The sequence below is a fragment of the Oryx dammah genome, unplaced genomic scaffold (genome assembly GCF_014754425.2).
Source record: "Oryx dammah isolate SB20612 unplaced genomic scaffold, SCBI_Odam_1.1 HiC_scaffold_29, whole genome shotgun sequence".
NCBI classification, from domain to species: Eukaryota; Metazoa; Chordata; class Mammalia; order Artiodactyla; family Bovidae; genus Oryx; species Oryx dammah.
Window position 1 is genome coordinate 13,564,393 of NW_024070213.1, and position 19,514 is coordinate 13,583,906.

The window sequence follows — 19,514 nt, forward strand, 5'->3', positions numbered from 1 at the left end:
AGAGCGCTGTTCTCTGATGTCCTTCCCCTCCACTCTAGCTACACTCACCTGCCTCCCTCCCCTCATCACCTTCCTTCAACACTCTTCCTTCAGATCTCACCTTAGATGCCACTTCTTCCAGGAAGCCTTCCCTGACTCCACTCCCTCACTTAAGTCAGACTTAGCTCTCCCCACTCTCCACCATGTGATCCTACCCATGTCGCAGATCCTACACCAGTCACAGTGTGTAGCACTCTGTACTCACTGGCTGACTTCCTCGTTGACAAGTCCACTATAAACTTTGTGAAGGCAGGGGCTCCATCTGTGCTGTTCACCATTGGATCCCAGCACCTAGCATAGGAGCTGATACCTGTTAGAGGTCAGAAACCTTTTGTCCTATGAATGATCACTGTGACATGTACTTTTCCTGCATGGACAGTGTTATATGGATGGTGGTAGTGGTTCAATTGATAAGTTGCGTCTGGCTCTTACAACACTATGGACTGCAGACTTCCAGGCTCCTCTGTCCATGGGATTCTCCAGGCAAGAATACTGGAGTGGGTTGCCATTTTCTTCTCCAGGAGATCTTCCAGACCCAGGGATCAAACTCAGATCTCCTGCATTGCAGGCAGATTCTATACTGACTAAGTCACCAGGGAAGCCAGTTCTATGGATGTTGGTGTTAAATCATTATGGCACCCTTCCTTTTACACTGGTTGGGACTGTCAGTCACACAGCATCCCCTAAAAAGGAAGTCTCTGAGGCCATAGTCATCATCCCCCAACCCAAAGAAAGGTTGCAGGTAAGCTGCCCCAGAAAGATATTCACCACCAAGCAGCAAAGGCAGGACTGCAGAGACAGGGACAGTTGTGCAAACTGGGGAAGCAATTTTCAGATAAACAAGTGTGTGCATACTCAGTCGCTTGTCTTGTCTGATTCTTTGCAACCCCATGGACTGTAACCCGTCGGACTCCTCTGTCTGTGGAATTCTCTGCAAGAGTACTGGAGTTGGTTGCCATGCCCCTTCTCCAGGGGATCTTCCTGACCCAGGGATCGAACCTGCATCTTATGCCTATCCTGCATTGCAGGTGGATTCTTTACCATTGAGCCACCTGGGAGGGCATACATTTAATACCCTTCTGAACAGGCAAGCCTTAAGTTTCAGAAAGGGCTGGGGGAGGTCAGGGCTGTGCCTGGGCTGTGGGAATTCCATGCACTTCTGCGGTGGGAGGAGGAGGCAGAGAAACCGTGAAGTCTCCCCTGAAAAACCTCACTTGAAGCACAAGAGTTGGAGGTTTGCATCAGTTCAATTTGGTTCAGTTCATTTGCTCGGTCATGTCTGACTCTTTGCAAACCCATGAACTTCCCTATCCATCGCCAACTCCCGGAGTTTACTCAAACTCATGTCCATTGAGTCGGTGATGCCATTGAGCCATCTCATCCTCTATCAGCCCCTTCTCCTGCCTTCAATCTTTCCCAGCACCGGGGTCTTTTCAAATGAGTCAGTTCTTCGCATCAGGTGGCCAAAATATTGGAGTTTCAGCTTTAGCATCAGGTAGTCAAAGTATTGGAGTTTCAGCTCAGTCCTTCCAATGAAAATTCAGAACTGATTTCCTTTAGGATGGACTGGATGGATCTCCTTGCAGTCCAAGGGACTCTCAAGAGTCTTCTCCAGCACCACAGTTTGCATCAGATGTTGGTTTGAGTCAGCTAGTATATTTTTTCCCCACTGGGCCTGATGCTCATCGTTGGCTGATGTGAGCAGGAGCTGGGCAGGGGTGGGTGTGGTTGTGCCCAGACCAGCGATCTGAACCACCTGAGGCTCTGGCTCTCAGCCCCAGGCTCTCGGGAGCCCCAGGCTTCGGCTCAGGGGCCAGCGCTCTGCAGGGGGATGTGACTTCTCGCCCAGCTTCTCCTGAGCCTCCTTTATTCACGGTTGTCTTAGGCGGCACTGTCATTCCCTCTTCTATTTATAAAGTTAACGATAAGATGCTCCCGACTCCAGGGGGGAAAGAAAGGCAAACCAGCAGACTGGGCTGCCGATACAGCTGGGCCCTGGGGCTCTGTCCACAAGGGCAGCTCTGGTGGTTTTACTGGAGGCTTCCCTGATGCTCGGCCAAGCCTGTGCTCATCCCCCCTTGCTTCTTGGGGCTCTGCTTCCGCATCAGAACCCAGAGCTCTGGCCCTGCCCCCGCCTTTGGAAGGTACTACGTGTGCCCTAGTCCAGGCAGTCAGGCTCCATCCTAAGCCCCAAGGAGTGTCGGCCCTGGCCTTCCTGTATTTTTTGCTCTGTTTCCTCGGGCCCTAGGTGGTTACCAGGTAGCATGGAAAGAGCCCAGAAGCCCGAGGCCCTGACTCTGGTGCCGTCTGCCCTCTGCCTCTCAGTCACCCGTGTGAAAAATGCCTGAGTTGGTCCTCGTCTATCCCACCTGATGTGTGCGTGCGAGGTTGCTTCAGTCGTGTCCGACTCTCTGTGACCCTGTGGACTGTAGCCCACCAGGCTCCTCTGTCCGTGGGTTTCGGGGAAACCCTGAACTAGATGGAGATCAGATCTTGAGCACCTTTGGAAAGAGGGGTGTTTAATGCAAGTTGTAAACCCTGCTGTGGTTCCCCAGCTGTCCCAGGAGCCATCCCAGGCAACTTTCTGTTTGTTTCCCCTTTACTAGGTTGTCAGAGGAGATGGAGACAGCTCATCGCCATGCTCCACGTGGCTCCCCTTCCAGACATGCCCACGTGTGCTGGACTCGTGCTGCTGAACACGAGAGATGTTTTCCCCTCTCGGTGGCAGGTGGCGCAGAAAGTGGAGGTTTGGGAGGAGGGGAAAAGGAGCCACCGATCTGGGCTTGGTGGGGAGTTGACCTCTCCTAGGGTCCTGCCTTGAACAAAGGGTGATAGGGAGGTGTTTACTCAGGCTGGGGAGCAAACCTTCTGGAAACCTCCGCCTCCTCTTCTGCTCCCCGCCTGCTGGCTTAGCCGCCTCCTTTCCCCAGGCTGGGGCTTCTGCGCTGCTGAGAGCCAGGGCTCTTTCTTTTTCAGGCAGGAGAGATTTGTCGTTGTTGTTGTTCAGTAGCTCAGTCATGTCCAATTCTTTGTGACCCAATAGACTGCAGCACAGAGTTTTCTCAAACTCATATCCATTGAGTCAGGGGTGCCATCCAACCATCTCATCCTCTGTTGCCCCCTTCTCCTCCTGCCCTCAATGTTTCCTAGCATTGAGGTCTTTTCCAATGAGTCAGCTCTTTGCATTAGGTGGCGAAAGTATTGGAGCTTCAGCATCAGTCCTTCCAGTGAATATTCAGGGTTAATTTTCTTTAGGATTGACTGGTTAATTTTCTTTAGGATTGAGAGTCCAAGGGACTCTCAAGAGTCTTCTCCAGCACCACAGTTCAAAAGCATCAGTTCTTAGGAGTTCAGCCTTCTTTATGGTCCAACTCTCACATCCATACATGACTACTGGAAAAACCATAGCTTTGACAATACAGACCTTTGTCAGCAACGTGATGTCTCTGCTTTTGAATACACTGTCTAGGTTTGTCATAGCTTTTCTTCCAAGGAACAACTGTCTTTAACTTCATGGCTGCAGTCACTGTCCACAGTGATTTTGGAGCCCAAGAAAATAAAGTCTGAGAGAGATGGAGGGCTCACAGTTCAGGTGGCTCTGGGGGAGGCAGCCTCAGCTTCTTGGCTCTGGACTCTGCAGGCCTGCATTTTGGAGCGATTCCAGTCTCGAGCAGCTGCGCCTTAACCCCCAGACACTTGATGTGCCATAGGTCTAGCCTGTTGTGAACGAGTATGGGATGGAGGAGAAGAAAGAGAAGGTTTGAGTCTCAAGTCCGTTAGCGCCGTGCTTCTTTATCTTCCCCAGTGTGCACTGCTGGACCATTATTTCTGAAGTGCTGGGACCTGGCTTATCTCCCAGGATCCAGGCTGAGCCAGGATGTTGTGTTTCTTTGGTACCTTGGCTGGTGCCAGCGGCCGAGTGCCAGGCCGGGGGCCTGGAGGAGGTAGAATGCCACAGCCAGCCCTGCCATCATCCTCCTCTGACATCTTACCACGGGCCTTGGAGACCCCTTTGTTACCAACTGCCACGGCCTCTAGTCTCGCCTGATCAATCAATGGCAATGGCATCAGACGCTGCTGGTGTTCTGTTTTCCCTGATGTTCTCTGCTCTTCGGGCTCCCGTGTCCTTCCTCCCACCTCTCCCACAACTCTGACTTCCTGGATCCTTCTTGCTTCCCCCATGAGTGACGCTGACCCCGGCTCCCCATCCCTGGGTGACTTTTTCTTCCTCCATGTCTTATGACGTCCAGACCTGCACTCCTGGCTATGTTCCTCTTCCTCAGTGTTCGGCAGGCCCTTCAAGTCCTACACAACCCAAACTGTGCTCCCTACGTTTACCTCTGAGCTTGCACATCTGTTCCTACCCCCAAGTGCCTCTCCCCTCCACTCAGGCCAGAAGTCAGGAGTCACACTAGCAGCCTCCCTACACTCACCTCCCCGGCCCCAACCCGAGAGAATCTGTCACAGAGTCCTGCCGAGTCTGCCCTGTTCGCATCGCTGGCTTGCATCTCCTCCTTCTCTTGCTGCCTCTGGTCAGACCCTCGCTGTCCTCTGTCTGGGCCTGCTGCCCTGCTTCTGCCCCTGCCCTGGCCAGGCCACCCTCATCAGGGCAGCCGGATGCCTGTGCTCCAGAAGATAACTGTGGATGCTGGGGGGATGAATGCATGAGCTCTGGGTGGAGATGCTGGCTCAGAGGAGCAACGAGGGTGCTCGTTCAGCAACTGCTGGACGTTGTGAGTTAACATCAGGGCTCACCATTCTCATCTGGCTTTGGTGGAGACTGTTGTTATTGTTTAGTCACTAAGTTGTGTCTGGGCTTCCCCGGTGGCTCGACTGGTAAAGAGTCCGCCTGCAATGCAGGAGACCACAGTTCAGTTCTTAGGTTGGGAAGATCCACTGGAGAAGGGATAGGCTACCCACTCCAGTATTCTTGGGATTCCCTGATGGATGACACCAGGGAAGAAGGGGACAACAGAGGATGAAATGGTTGGATGCCATCACTGACTCGATGGACATGAGTTTGAGCAAGCTCCAGGAGTTAATGATGGACAGGGAAGCCTGGTGTGCTACAGTTCATGGGGTCGCAAACAGTCGGACATGACTGAGCGACTGAGCTGTACTGAAGTCGTGTCCGACTCTTTGAGACCCCATGGACTGCAGCACTTGAGGCTTCCCTGTCCTTCACCATCTCCTGGAGCTTGCTCAGACTCATGTTCATCAAGTTGGTGATGCCATCCAACCATCTCATCCTCTGTTACCCCTTCTCCTCCTGCCCTCAGTCTCTCCCAGTGTCAGGGTTTTTTCTAATGAGTCAGCTCTTCTCACCAGGTGGCCAAAGTATTGAAGTTTCAGCTTCATCATCAGCCCTTACAATGAGTATTCAGGGTTGATTTTCTTCAAGATTGATTGATTTGATCTCCTTGTTGTCCAAGGGACTCTCAAGCAGTCTTTAATCCAGGGCTAACTTTTTATCACTGAAGGGGAAAAAAAGAAAAAAAAAAAAACAACTCTTCAGAGTATTCAGGATTTATGAGGTTTTCCACTCTGGTCCAGAGGGGACGAGAATTCTTCCTGGCTCTATGTGAGTACCATAAAGTAGTCCCTTTATCTTTTTCCTTTTTTTTAAAGTTTTAAAATAATTAATTAATTGTGGCTATGTTGCGTCCTAGTTGAAGTGCCCTGGCTCAGTTGCCCCAAAGCATGTGTGGTCTTAGTTCCCTGACCGGGGATTGAACCTGCGAGCCTTGCATTGAAAGGCAGACTCTCACCCACTGGACTGTGAGGGAAGTCCCAGCAGTCCCTTTATCTTGTTTGCAGGTATTTTCTTGATCTCACCTAGTGTCCTAACAGGCACAATTTGGTCAGGCTTGGCTGAAGACTGGAGGGACTCTCTCTCCAGTTCTCCAAAGCCCCCTCACTGGAGAGCCTTCTGCCCTCCAGCACTCTGCCTTGCAGACGCTAGCTGCCTCACTGTCCTGACTTGCATCTTTGTCTCTTCCACCAAGGAGAGATGTGTCACTCTGCCTCTGAGTTTTCCCGTTCCCCACAGCACAGCTCAGACACACCGGGCAGTAGGCTGGGTCATCATAGGCCCGCCTTGTTTGTCATCTTTCAGAGATCTAGTTTTTCACTGCCTGGTGTTCAGTGTCTTGAAAACTGTTATTTCGTATGTTTTCTCCAGCTTTTAAATTGATCTTCGGAATTGCCTGGGAGTGCTTTGAAAAACCCAGATTCCTGGGATCTGCCATTGGCTAATTTGAGGCCACTTTGGAGCAGATCTGGATGTTATTGGGTGGCTAACAGTGTTCCCTTTCTAGCTGGAGCTTCTGTACTTTCAGTCAATACTCACACTGGGAACCTCTGATTAAAGGAGTCAGTCACTTCTGCTAAGAATCTGAGTGGAGAGATATTGATTAATATTTAAAGCAAATGAGTTTCCGGGAACTGGGTGGAAAGTGTTTGGAGGAGTCCATGGAAACCAGATGAAAATCTGGATTAAGCAGATGTGGCTTTGGTTTTGGCCAACAACTCGTGGATGAGGACAAGATGGTTGGATGGCATTACCAACTCCATGGACATGAGTTTGAGCAAACTCCGGGAGATGGTGAAGGACAGGGGAGCCTGGCATGCTGCAGTCCCTGGGGTCTCAAACAGTCGAACATGGCTTAGCAACTGAACAGCAATAACAGCAACTTGTGATTTTCTTTGTGACTTAAGACTCTGTAGCTTGTTTTTCTCCAGCCATTGGTGTATCAGACAGATCATGGGGCCAGAGTCTCTGTGAGGGACCAGCTCTGGGATCCTGACCTGTCCTGCCATGGGGGAAGAGTCAGCTTCTCTGAACCTTAGCACTGTTATCTGCAGCTCTCTCTTTGCACCACTTGGGTGTGAAGAGATTGTTGGAAAAGCATCTACGAACACACTTGAATCTGTACTTGAAGCCACTTGTAGACTCTACAGATGAAACGATGGGGCTTAGTATATGCATTCTGTATTTGCAAGATATTTCCTTCTAGAAATCCCAGGAGATAGGACACTTCTCAGTAAAGATATTTAGAGCACTACCGAACCCTCCAAAGAATGTTGAATATTATTCAGATTCTGGTGATTAGTTGTCTTGGTTTTGTCTTTCTTCCTGCCACCTCTCTGCCCTGTCAAGGGGAAAGAAAGGTCTCTGATTGCACGGTGGGAAGGAACCTTGCATAATATATTTATGAAGGGCAGCATTGACCCAGATGAATGTAAGGATGCTGTAATCAACACGTCTTTACTGAGCCCCAGCACTGTGCCAAGTATGAAGAGAGAAACAGCAACATGGAAGGTCTGCTTACTGGTCTGAAGGAATCTGCTTCTTGGTTGTAGACTCAATACCTACATGCGTGCATGCTCAGTCATGCCTGACTCTTTGCGACCCCACAGACTAAAGCCCCCCAGGCTCCTCTGTCCGCAGGATTTTCCTGACAAGGATACTGGAGTGGGTTGCCATGCCTTCCTCCAGGGGGATCTTCCCATCCCAGCGATTGAACCGCATGTCCCGCGTCCCCTATATTGCAGGCAAATTCCTCACCACTGAGCCGCCAGGGAAACTCCCAGTGCCCACAGTTGTGAGACAGTTTGCATGAGACCCTTTGCCAACAAAACAGAACAATACGTAACCAGTAGCTTCGGACCAGCAGATGCCATGGGAATTGAGAAGCAGCAGGAGAGACCAGGTGTCGAGGCTGGAGAAAATGACGGACTTTCCGTGATGGGCACGTTCCTGAAGACAGCAACTGCATAGTTCTCAGAAAGCTCTGGGGAGGAGGGGCAGAACGGAGGCCAGGGAACAGACAGCGTGAAGGGTGAGGACCGGAGTCCAGTAGGCAGAGGAACAGAGCTCTAAGAGCAGCCAAAGCCACCATGTCCAGTGCCAGAGAAGAGCCCAGGGAGCATCCCAAAATAGCACCAGGGCAGAGAGTCAGATGGCCGGAGATGGACGCCTTGTCCTCCTGCGCCACGCTTCAGAATTTCCTCTGAATGTTTATACATAAGATGTCTTCAGTCATCACTGAAACCCTGTAAAAGTCTGGACACATAATTATTGCCATTTGACAGGGAAGGAAGCTCGAGGTCAGAAAGGTTAAATGGAGTTTGCATTGTAACCTGAATAGGGAAAGATAGGATGAAGACCAGAACCCACAGGTGCCCCGTGTGCGTGTGTCTTGTGCCTGCTACCCTCTGTCTCCATGGCGACCCTGGCTGAGCATAGAGTCACCTGCCCGGCTCAGATCCCACGTGGATGCTGTGATCCAAATCCGGGATGAGGGCTTAATTCAACTCTGGGCAAGATGAGGGTCAGGGGAGGAGATGGTCTTTCTGCACATCTATCCGTAAAGGAAGCAGAGAGGAGCTTGGTGGTGTCCTTCCAGTCAAAGGAGAGTCAGGCCCCTATCGGCTTGGGGAGGGGAGGGGGGGAGGGGAAAGGGAGGGAGGGGTTGGGGCACATGGCAGGTCTGCTGTTTAAGCCCATGAAGGAGGAAGAACCAGGAGCCAAGCATCCAATTAACCTGACATTTCTTGCAGCCAAAATATCTGAGGATATAAGAAGAAAATTTAATATGTGGAGGCTTGGGAGAAAAGTGACTAATAGCTGGAAAACAGCCCTAGTTTATTAAAAAAAAAAAAAAAATAGGTCAGACCCAACAGCTCCAAAAGATTCCTTCCCAGCAGTTCCAGATCTGGGAGATGGAGTGGGTACCGCACGGGGGCAATGCCTGCCCTGACATGAGGCAGGTGCAGCTATTGTGCCACAAAAAGATGGCCTGGTGCCGCCAGGAAGCGGCAGGATGCCATGCACGCCCTTGGAGTTGAGCTGCACTGTGACCCTGGCCGTGGCCATAAGTTAGGGGCCAGCCCAGGTCACCCAGCCTGCAGGTGGCTTAACCCTCACCCAACCCCAGGCCTTTGGCTGTGAGAGCCAACGTGCTTTCTGTAAGCCGTGGCTGCCTCTCCTTCAGATGACCTTGGCTGGCTCTGGCATTGTCTGGGGATCGCAGTGGCCCTGAGACCGGGCCGGGCTGGCCTCCAAAGGCTGCAGCAGGGGGTCACCGAGGGATGGAGAAGGTGGGCAGCTGCCCCTGTCCTGCCTGGACCAGGCTTTGTGGGTAGCCCTGGAGGAGTTGGTTAGAGTGCACGCTGGCCGTCCTGACCCTCGAGGATCAGATTCTCAGTCTGGGGAGGGGCCTGAGCCCCACCCTAAGCTGACTGATGTAGATGGTCCTCAGTCAGTCCCCAGGTGATTTCCCTCAGAACGCTGCTTTCTAGAGACAACTATAGCTCTCTCAGGAAAAAGGGATGCCCCAGCTATTAAACTGATAGCACTAGACACCCTTCTCTGTCCATGGGATTTCCTAGGCATGAGTACTGGAATGAGTTGCCATTTCCTTCTCCTGGCTACAAGTCTATGGGGTCTCAAAGAGTTGGACATGGTTGAGCACACACACACACACACATGCATGCAGACACCGTTGTTGCCTCTTAGAGATTCAGCATTGGTTTTAGCAAATTAAAGGCTTAAGAGGATTGCAATTAAGAAATCTCTTTATACTTTGTAGACTATACATACAGCAAATTGTTACATTGTATATGCCTTCAACTTCCGCAATGATATATGTCAATTTGATCTCAAGAAAGCTGGGAAAGAAAAGAAATTTCTTTGGCTTTTTTTTTTTTTTTTTTGCCCACACTCAACCACAGAACCCTTGATTCCAGGAGTATATCTCCTGTGGGAAACAAAGTAAAAATAATTCAGCTGCAAACAAACGGTTCTCAGTCTCTGGATGCGGTAGAGTCCGGGGTGGAGGTAGGGGGTTTGCTGGGATAGATTGCAGGGCCCCACCCACCCCAGAGACTCAGTGTTTCCGGTGAGGTCCGGGTACTTGTGTTTCTTACAACCCTCCAAGTGGCGGCTGCTGCTGCTGGTGGTCTGGGGAACACCCAGCGAGAGCCACCCTGAGGCCCCTCTGTGAGCCCCTGGGAGAGAGGGAGGGTGGGAACTGAGAAGGGTGGACAGCAAGCCCCGGGGGTAGGGCATTCTTGGGAGCATAGCCTTGCAAGGGGCGTGAGTCTGAAGTTAGAGAAAAGCATGTGGGGGTGGGCTTTGCTGAGACGCCAGAGTTGCAGTCAGGGACAGCATACAATGGGCTTCCCTGGGGGCTCAGATGGTAAAGAATCTGCCTGCAATGCAGGAGACCTGGGTTTAATCCCTGGGTCTGAAAGATCCCCTGGAGAAGGAAATGACAACCCACTCCAGTATTCGCGCCTGGAAAATTCCATGGACAGAGGAGCCTGGTGAGCTACAGTCCACGGGATAGCAGAGTCAGACACGACTGAGTGACTAACACTTTCACACCATGCACTGGAGAGATACCAGTTTGTGACAGGATCAGAGTCTGGCCTTGCCCGGGGGTCTCTGTGCCTTTAAAAAGCCAACTCAAGGGAGGTGCGTGAAAGTGACTGTTGACAAATGAATGAGCACAGGGGCCATGCCTGGGGAGACAACTCTGCCTTGTGGGACCAGCAGCTTCTGGACCCCTCTCCCCACTCATCCCTGGGTTGTCAGGCTTCTCATCGCAGGGTGAGGAGCAGGGAGCTGGGTCCTGGCTTCCACTGCACGTGCTTCCTTCCAGAGTGATGGGGGCTGACGTCAATATTCCTCTGCTGATACCTCCTCTTTCAGCCCAGATGATAGGAACCACGGGTGCAGCAGTGGAACCAGGCCCATCTTTGACCCAAGGCAGGCAAGAAATCTGTATATCTGTGGTGTGGTCATGGCAGTGGTGGGTGACAGGGGAGTCCCCGGTTTCCGACACAGCCATGCCTGCCTGGGTGCTGCCCGACACACACCCTTAGGATGGTCCCCCTGCAGCGGAGCTCTGATCCCCTTCCTAGAGGCAGACAGATGGTGCTAGAAGATCTTGCTCTGGGTCACTACCAGCTGCATGGACCACAGTCAGGATCGCAGTCTTGGGAGTCAATATGGATGAGGGGGAGAGGGGGGTGACCCAAGGCTGGTTAGGGAGAAGATGAAGACAGCTGGGAAGGAAGAGGCTGTGAGACCTGGGCCGGGAGCCCTCCTCCTCCCACGCCGTCCTCTGCTCCCCCTCCGGTGCCCCACCCCTGCAGGTCCCTTTCTGTCCCTCTGCGGGGCCTCAGGCTGGGCAGGCGGCTGCGGAGGACAGGCTCAGGTTAGAAAAAGCTCTCCTGACATTTAGAGACAGAACAGGATTTGGCACCTCCAGTGGCGCCTTTTGTTCTCAGGAAAATCGTTCGTTCGGCTTGGGCCAGCGCCAGTGACAGCCATTTATAGCCCAGCGGGCTTAGGTGGCTTCAGCTGCCTGGTGCAGAAAGGCTGGCTGCCCCCTGCCCCCGCACTGCCTGCAGGCTCTCGGCCTCCCTGCTCTTCACCCTCCTTATCCTCTCCCTCCTCTCTCTGCCCCTCCCCTGTTTCCTAGAGGTCCCAGTTCTAGATTTGCCCACGTTGACCCTAGACACATCCCTTTCCTCACTAGACCCCAACTTCTCCTGGAGTTTGCTGTCTACTCGCTTTGGAACTTAGTCACCTCGGCGAGGTGCCTACCTGTGCCAGCCTCCACCAAGGGCTTGTCCTCTGCTTCCACATGGCCTTTGACCCTCCCCACTAAACCCCAGGTTGGGCTTCCTGCCTGGGCTGGCTTTGCTACCTACTTCTGAGTGCAGAGTCTGGCTCCCAGCAGAAGCTGTCAAGCTTGGTGGGACAGAACTGGCCCAACCACAGTATCAGGGTCAAGAGCACGGCTTTGCTGTCAGACAGACAATAACTGGTTCATGTGTTGGCGCCGTTACTCACTAACTCTGGGCTTAGGAAGTGACTGAATTTTTTGAGCTTCAGCTTCCTCACCTGTAAATTTCATTACCTCACTGAGTTACTACGAGGCGTTTGTGGGATATTTGTGAGGTGCTTAGCATAGTGCCTGGCACACAGTGGGCTCTCAGTCACTGTTAAGGATCATCACCGTCACTGCCATCACCACCATCACGACCACCACCACCATCACCAGCACCATCACCACCGTCATTACCATCATCATCACCACCATCACCATCATCACCGTCAGCAACACCATTATCATCTACCCTCATTTTCAGGTGGAAGTGGGGCTAGGTAAAAAATTCTGTCTCTGAACCCCCAGCCCTGCCCATGGAATTCCCACCCACCCTTTGAGGACCAGCTGGACACCACTTTTGCAGGGAGCCCTTCTCCAGTCTCCAGCTTCGTTGTTTCCACAGCCCTTTATCTAATATCTCAGCATTTAGGAGCCTGGGCCTGTTGACTGCAGTGGAATGCGGTGGGCCAGGGAGACGACAGGTGAGAAGTACTGGTAAGAAGCTGTGCTGAAGACGCCCTGGGAGAGGCCAGACCTGGGGGCAGGTCACAGCATCTGAGGAGTCCTGATCCGCAGTGGGCACTAAAAATAGAAGACAAAGTCACAAATCCTCTCAGTAGAAGGTGACCCTGAGCAGACTGGGGAGCAGGCAGCAGTGGGAGATTTTCCACAAGAGCAGTGCCCTGAGCCCAGGCCCTGTGGAGGAGCAGGGAGGGCAGGGCAGGGCAGGGCACGACCGGAGACAGCCACGTGGAAACGGTTACCAGAACCAGACAGAGCCTCAGGGAGCCCCGTGGAAGGGACCTTCGACTCAGAGTAGAATGGAGCTCAGGAGTGCAGGAGGCCCCTGTGACCTTGACCGTGCAGCAGCCTGGTTCAGCTGGAACTTTTTTTCTCTTAATGTATTTAAGTGGAGTCAAGATTGGGGCAGCTTCATGCATGGAGCCCTCTCCTGCATTAGAGTTGACTACGCAGCTTCCTGAGCACAGCATCCTCTGGACACGAGAAGCTGAATGAGGATGGCTTTGTTCTGGTGCCCTGTCTGGTTGCTGGAGTGCAGCACTTGGGTTGCATGTCCTCAGAGCAGGGGCTGTCACAGAACCAAAGGCGTGAGGACACGTCCTCCTGAGCTGCTCCTCCGTGTCCCCTGGTGCCTCCGTGGTCCTCAGAGGAGGGTGCTTCTCTCGCTGCCCCATCCTCACCCCCTCTACCCTCTTCCCTGAGGTCTCTCCCAAGTGAACCCCTCAGACCTCCTCCTCTGCAGATGGCCTCCAAATCCAGAGAGCCAGCCTAAGCTTCCATCTGAGGTCTGGGATCACGGTTCCAGTGTTTCTACTTTCGGCTCTTCACAAAACTTGTACTGGTTCGTGGTGTACATTTAAAAATACATGAACCAGCACAAGGATGGAAAGAATGAACTGTCCACAACCCAACACGCTGTGACAGTTGCCGCCGACTCTAGGACCTTCCCCAGGCCTCCCCTCCGCACTCACAGGCATGAAGAGGCTTCAGTTCTAAAAATGCTCTCTCTTCTCCCACTGGCGCTCCTCAACCCACAGTTCGTCACGATCACATTTCTGTCATTAAACACTCTTCCGCCACGTTTGAAACGGCTGTGTAGATGCTCCGTGGTTTGTACAATCACTTCTGTTTTGTGAAAACCCCAGGTTGGCTCATATTCTTTCTTCCTTTTTTGTCTTTATTGAATTTTGTTGCAATATTGCTTCTGTGTTACGTTTGGTGTTTTTGGCCAAAAGGCATGTGGGATCTTAGCTCTCTGACCAGGGATCAAACCTGTACCCCTTGTACTGGAAGGCAAAGTCTTAACCGCTGGACCACCAAGGAAGCCCCTGACTCATTTCCTGCTGTGATGAATAGAGTCATCACCAAATTCTTACAGCAACGTGCTTAAGATTATCCACGATTCTTTCCTTAGGATATATTCCAAAAAAAAAGGAATGGCTGTACTAAAGGATTTGTGCTTTTTACCACTTTTAATGCATTTTGTCAAACTATTTTCCCAGAAAGTCTCACTAGCACTGGAAGTATCCAAAATCACTTATTTTTCTGCAATCATTACAAATGCAGTTTTAGTTTTTTTTTTTTTTTTTTTTGGAGTGGGTAGGGAGAGAGTTGTGCTTATTTGGAATTTAAAAGTTATAACTTTTTCGTGTTCACTGGAAGTTATCTGCTTTCCAGAGAGACTGAATATCCTGGCAGCATGTTAATTTGCCATTTGTGGTGATCCTCATGGGAGCTGACCATCAGATCCTTTGTTCAGTGTTAAATTGGAGAGGTTCCTCTTGTTCTGGCTGGTTTGTAAGGGCTCCCTCCATTTGAAGGAGTAAAGAACCTGTCTGCAATGCAGGAGACCCAAGTTCGATCCCTAAATTCGTCGAGAAGATTCCCCTGGAGAAGGGAGAGGCTACCCCTTCCAGGGTTCTTGCCTGGAGAATAACACGGACAGAGGAGCCTGGTGGGCTACAGTCCATGCGATCGCCAAGAACCAGGCATGACTGAGCAGCTGACACTTCCGCCGTGTGAAGGATATTGACCTTTGCTGCCACGTGTGTCAGAGGCGTGCTTCTCACTTCCCCATTGACCTTTCGGCTGTGTTTATGGCATTTCCCAGCTGGGACGACGTCACCGCCTGCCTGCCGGACATCTTTCCTCGTACAGTGCAGAGACGTGTCCAACTTCTCGCAGGCAAATCGAAGTTTACTCTTCCCCCAGCCCCGGCAGCCCCTTCCTGCTGACTTGCTTATTTCTCTTTCCTAGTCAGCCAGGCTTGAAATGTTGGAGTCATCTTTGATTGCAGCATCTCTCTTCTCCCCTGCCTTCTGACAGTTGCCAGCTCCTGTGGATCCTATTTCTGTGATTTCTCTGGCAGGCAGCCCCTCTGACACCACAATGGCTCAGAGGCGCATTATCTGGACTTTGGAACCGGGCTCGGAGGCTCGTACTTTGCCTCCTGGCCCCACTTTCCCCAATATCCTTCCTCCTTGCCCAGCTCTCCGCACACCCCCGCCCCGCCCGTCCCCCGCAGGCTGCCAGCACATCACTCTTCCTCAAGTAGAGCTCAGACCTAGAGCTCCCCTATTGCAAACCACCAACAGCTCCCTCTCAATCTTGTATTTATTTACAGCCTCTTAGCCTGACTGTAATTTCTTCCAGTCCGATCTCCCAGTATCCCGGCCATGTTCCCCAAAGAAGCTCCACTGCTTCTCCACCCTTTTCCTATTTGCTGAAGCCATGCCTTCCTAGAACTCTCATATCCTTCTAAAACTCCCTCCCATCATCCTCAGCCACCAAAATCCATGGAGAAATCCCCACCATTTCAGGTCTCTCTGAATATTCAAGTTGAAGTGACTTCTCTGTACTTTGAACCTACACCCCCCCCCACTCCCACCCTCCCCCACTCCCCTGCCCCGGCCCAGAGCAGTTTGCTTGAGTTTCTCCTGTAAAACAAATCTTCCTCCACCATCCAGTGGAGCGTCAGGGGTCTCCGGCTCCCACTAGATCGAGTCCTTTGAGGGCGCAGCACTTGCATGTCCGTTTCTTCCATGGGACGCACAGTGCTCACGGCTGCCAAGTTCAGCGGGTGTTTGTGGAATGAAACAGGCAGCGAAGCCTAGAGGTATCATACCGCTGCTGTTCCCCACCCCAGCCCCCTGGGACAGGGCACCCTGGCCTCCAATAGGCAGATCGCAAGTCCCCTCTCTCTGGAGGAGGCTGAGCTAGGCTGACAGCCTTGGCACCAAGGCTTGGGTCACGGTCAACTCCTTATCCCCTGGGCCTGTGATTACTGAGATGAGCGGCTCTGAATCCATCCATCGTTTGCCTCGCGGTGCGATGGGAGGCACATGTGGCACTTTGTGAGTTGGCACCAGGGAAAGAATCTCATGGAGCCTGTGGCAAGGACCTTGGACTCAGAGCTGCCTGGAGCTCAGGGGTGCAGGAGGCCCCTGTGACCTTGACTGTGGGAGAGCCCAGTCCAGCTGGGACTTTCTATCTCCTTAATATATTTAAACGGAGTCAAGATTGGGGTCAGCTTCATGCACAGAGCCCTCTCCAGCGTTAGAGGTGACTCTGTAGCCAGCACGGGAGTGTGCAATTGACACAGTCTATTTTTAGCCTCCCAGAGACCGTGACCAACATCCCAAGCGGAGGGTGGGAGCACCTGCTGCATTCTAATGAGGCAGCCCATGGCCTCCCCTGCCAGACAGCCCGGGATAGCACCGGCCTGGAATCTGATGTTGCTAAACTGGGAAGTCTGCTTATTTCCCAGAGGCTGTAGCCTAGATACACCAGGAAAACGGGACCATCACCACCCACCGAGCTCGCTCCCCTCTAACCCAGGGCTCTGGGAAGTCTTGGGGCTATGCGTGCAGGACAACCGAGGGGATGGACTCGGATTTTTTGACCTTGCTCTGTCCTAGGACCTCCCTATTTCCTTTGCTGGAGAGGAGTAAGTCTGTGTTGACCCAGCACACAGATGAGAAAACTGAGGCATAAATAAGGAGATGTTAGAGTACTCGGAATATTGTTACTACCACTAATGATTGTAGTTGTTATTCAGTGGCTAAGTCATATCTGACTTTTAGCGACCCCATGGACTGCATCACGTCAGGCTTCTCTGTCCTTCATCATCTCCTAGAGTTTGCTCAAACTCATGTCCATTGAGCCGGTGATGCCATCCCACCATCTCATCCTCTGTCATCCCCTTCTCCTCCTGCCTGCAATCTTTCCCAGCATCAGGGTCTTTTCCAATGAGTCGGCCCTTCGTATCAGGTAGCCAAAATATTGGAGCTTCAGTTTCAGCATTAATTAACCAATGATAGTTCATATAATAAAGCACTTACTATATGCAGAAAGTGTTCTAAACTCTTTACACGTATTAACTCATCCCTTAAAGTAGACTTTTATAAATTCGGGACGCCTGGATTTCCTACACTTTGGGAAAGGCAATCTTCTCCTGGCAGAACCATGCTTCTGAAGCGAAATCTGAACTTCTGGGCTTCTGTCTCCTCCTCTGCCCTCCCCTTAGCCGGTGGAGGAGGAGGGACTGGTCAGTGCTGTGCAGCAGCTGAGCGGGGTGGAACTGAGCTGGCTGTCGGGTCAGGGAACCAGGGATGGGCCATGAGCTCACAGGAGGTTGTCTATCAGTGAGGGCACTCGCAGCTCAGAGCAACTTCTGCTGAAGTTCAGAGTCAAACAGTGAACCCAGAAGCCTGGGGAGGGCAGACAACAGGCGTGAGAAACCAGAATCCAAGAGACCTTCATTTCAGGGGCTGGGGGCTGCCTGTGTGCTGGAGAGAAGTCCAGGGGCTTGAACTGCCTAAGAGCACAGGTGGGGTTTGTTTTCATCAAACACATTCATGGTGCCCTGGGCCCTTCTCTGAGCCCTTTCCAGGTACCATTGTCCCTAGTCTTCAGGACAGCTCTACGAAGTGGGGACCTTTATATTCCCATTTTAGAGTTGGGGAAACTGAGGCGCCAAGAGGTGAATAACTCTGGCCAAGGTTGTGCAGCTGGTGAGTGGCAGGGATTCGTGTTTAAGGGAGCTGGCCCTTGGGATCCATACTCCAGCCATTCTGCTATGGAGTGCTATGTGATGCTATTACCTCTTTCCCTTTATTCTCCTCTAAGGAAACGTTATTGTCCCCATTTGACAGATATGCAAACTGAGGCACACATGGGCCCAGGTCACCAACTAGTAGGAGACAGAATTGGGTTAAATTCAGGGAGCTTCCCTGAGGGCTCAGTGGCCAGTACAGGAGACACAGGTTTGATCCCTGGGTTGGGAAGATCTTCTGGAGAAGGAAATGGCAACCCACTCCAGTATTCTTGCCTGGAGAATCCCATGGATAGAGGAGCCTGGTAGCTATTAGCCCATGGGGTTGCAAAGAGTCATATACAACTTAGCGACTAAACAACAGGTAGGTTTGGCTCCTAGGTAAGCACACTGCCACCCACACAGCATGACCATCAGCTTGGGGACACCATCCCTTTGTCACCTTGGCTGGTGGGGCTGATGGAAGCTGGACTAGGGGAGGGGAGGGAGAGGAAGAGGGAGGGCAGAGTCTCAGAGGGCAGAAGGTGGCCGCTGTTCATGCCTGCCCCTTCTCTTTCCCGCAGGTGAGCAGCCCCCCATCTCAGCCCCCACAGCCGGTCGTCCCAGCCAAGCCTGTGCAGTGTGTCCACCACGTGTCCACTCAGCCCAGCTGCCCGGGACGGGGCAAGATGTCCAAGCTGCTGAACCCGGAGGAGATGACCTCGAGGGATTACTACTTTGACTCCTACGCCCACTTTGGGATCCATGAGGTACGGCGTCCTGCGCTGGTGGCCAAGCGAGGCGAGCTGGGTCCTGCGGCGACCGCACGTTTTCCTAGGGCAGCATCCTGCATGCAGTTCTCTGCTGTCGTTAAGGGAGATCTCCCCGAGGCTCAAGGCCAAGGGCCTGTCTCCATCCTGGGGGCTCTCCAGGTAAGAGATCAGGGCCAGGCCTGGAGCCTGTGAGCAAGGGAAAGCATGTGTCTGGGTGTTTCTCAGTCGGAGAGGAAGAGATGCTTCTGGGGTCCTTGTTTTATGGTCCAGCATCCTCGCCTCTTTCTGAGCCTGAGCCTGAAGGTCCAAGAAGACCAGACATCCTTGGTCCTTGCTACCAGATGCTTTGCAGCTGGGGTCCTTCTGGCATCTTGATGTGCTGGCTTCAGGCATTGAAGGGTCCGCAAGTTCTCCCTGGACCAGTGAGCATCTCCAGGGAGGGTCAGCAGGCTTCCTTGGGAACCTGGGCCTGTTTGACACCCTGATTGATTCTCAGGAAGTTCTTATGTCTAAAGGCTGTCTTCTTCCATAGCAGGGGAGATTGATGATAGCTGCGGAACAGAACAGAGCCTCCTAATGAGTGCTTCCTGGCTGCAGTGGGGGGCACAGGCAGTATTTCTTACCTCCCTCCCCCACCACCTCCAGCACCTCCTCACTCCAAACAAACAACGGACATGAGATGAGCCAAGTGCGTACTCAGGGCTGGCCGCTCTTCTCAGCAAGCTATCCGAGTCGTTGCATCGAAGCCCCAAGCACTCTATGAGGGAAGTGTTTCTATGATCCCCCTACAGAATGAAAACGTTTTGAAAAAGGAACAAAGGCTCGCTTGCTATGCAAATGCTTTTTCAAAAGAAGTCTCCAAGCTCCCCTTTCAATTAGATGCTTCTGTAAACCCTTCCTGTATCCAAACAGTGACGCTGTATTGCCAAAAGCGTGTTTAATAAGTCATAGGCAGCTTTTTCTTTTCCTGAGTGCCTACTCCATCCACACTGGGTGTTGCTCATGGGGAGTTTTATGTTACTGACTCATTTATTCCTCAGGCCAACCCTACGAGGTTGGTATTATTATTTGTCCCCATTTCACAGATGAGGCTATACGACCTGAAGAATCTCATCAACCTCCATTCATCTTTGCTGGTTCCTTGGTGCTCAGGCTGATACTTGGCAGAGCTAGAAAGGAAACCTTCACGTTTGTGGCCCCAGGGGCTTCACTCCTAACTTCTAGGCTGTATAACGTTCTAAATGG

The 19,514-nt window shown here is 52.2% G+C and overlaps 1 protein-coding gene across 2 annotated transcripts in view; it reads left to right on the plus strand.

The window, feature by feature from the left end:
• PRMT8 (protein arginine methyltransferase 8) overlaps window positions 1-19,514 on the plus strand; it is a 70,013-nt gene that overhangs the window by 11,422 nt on the left and 39,077 nt on the right. For both annotated transcript variants that reach the window (XM_040233742.1, XM_040233743.1), the window contains exon 2: window positions 18,081-18,266. In XM_040233742.1, coding sequence (XP_040089676.1) covers window positions 18,081-18,266 — 186 coding nt within the window. The remainder of the gene's footprint in view (window positions 1-18,080; window positions 18,267-19,514) is intronic.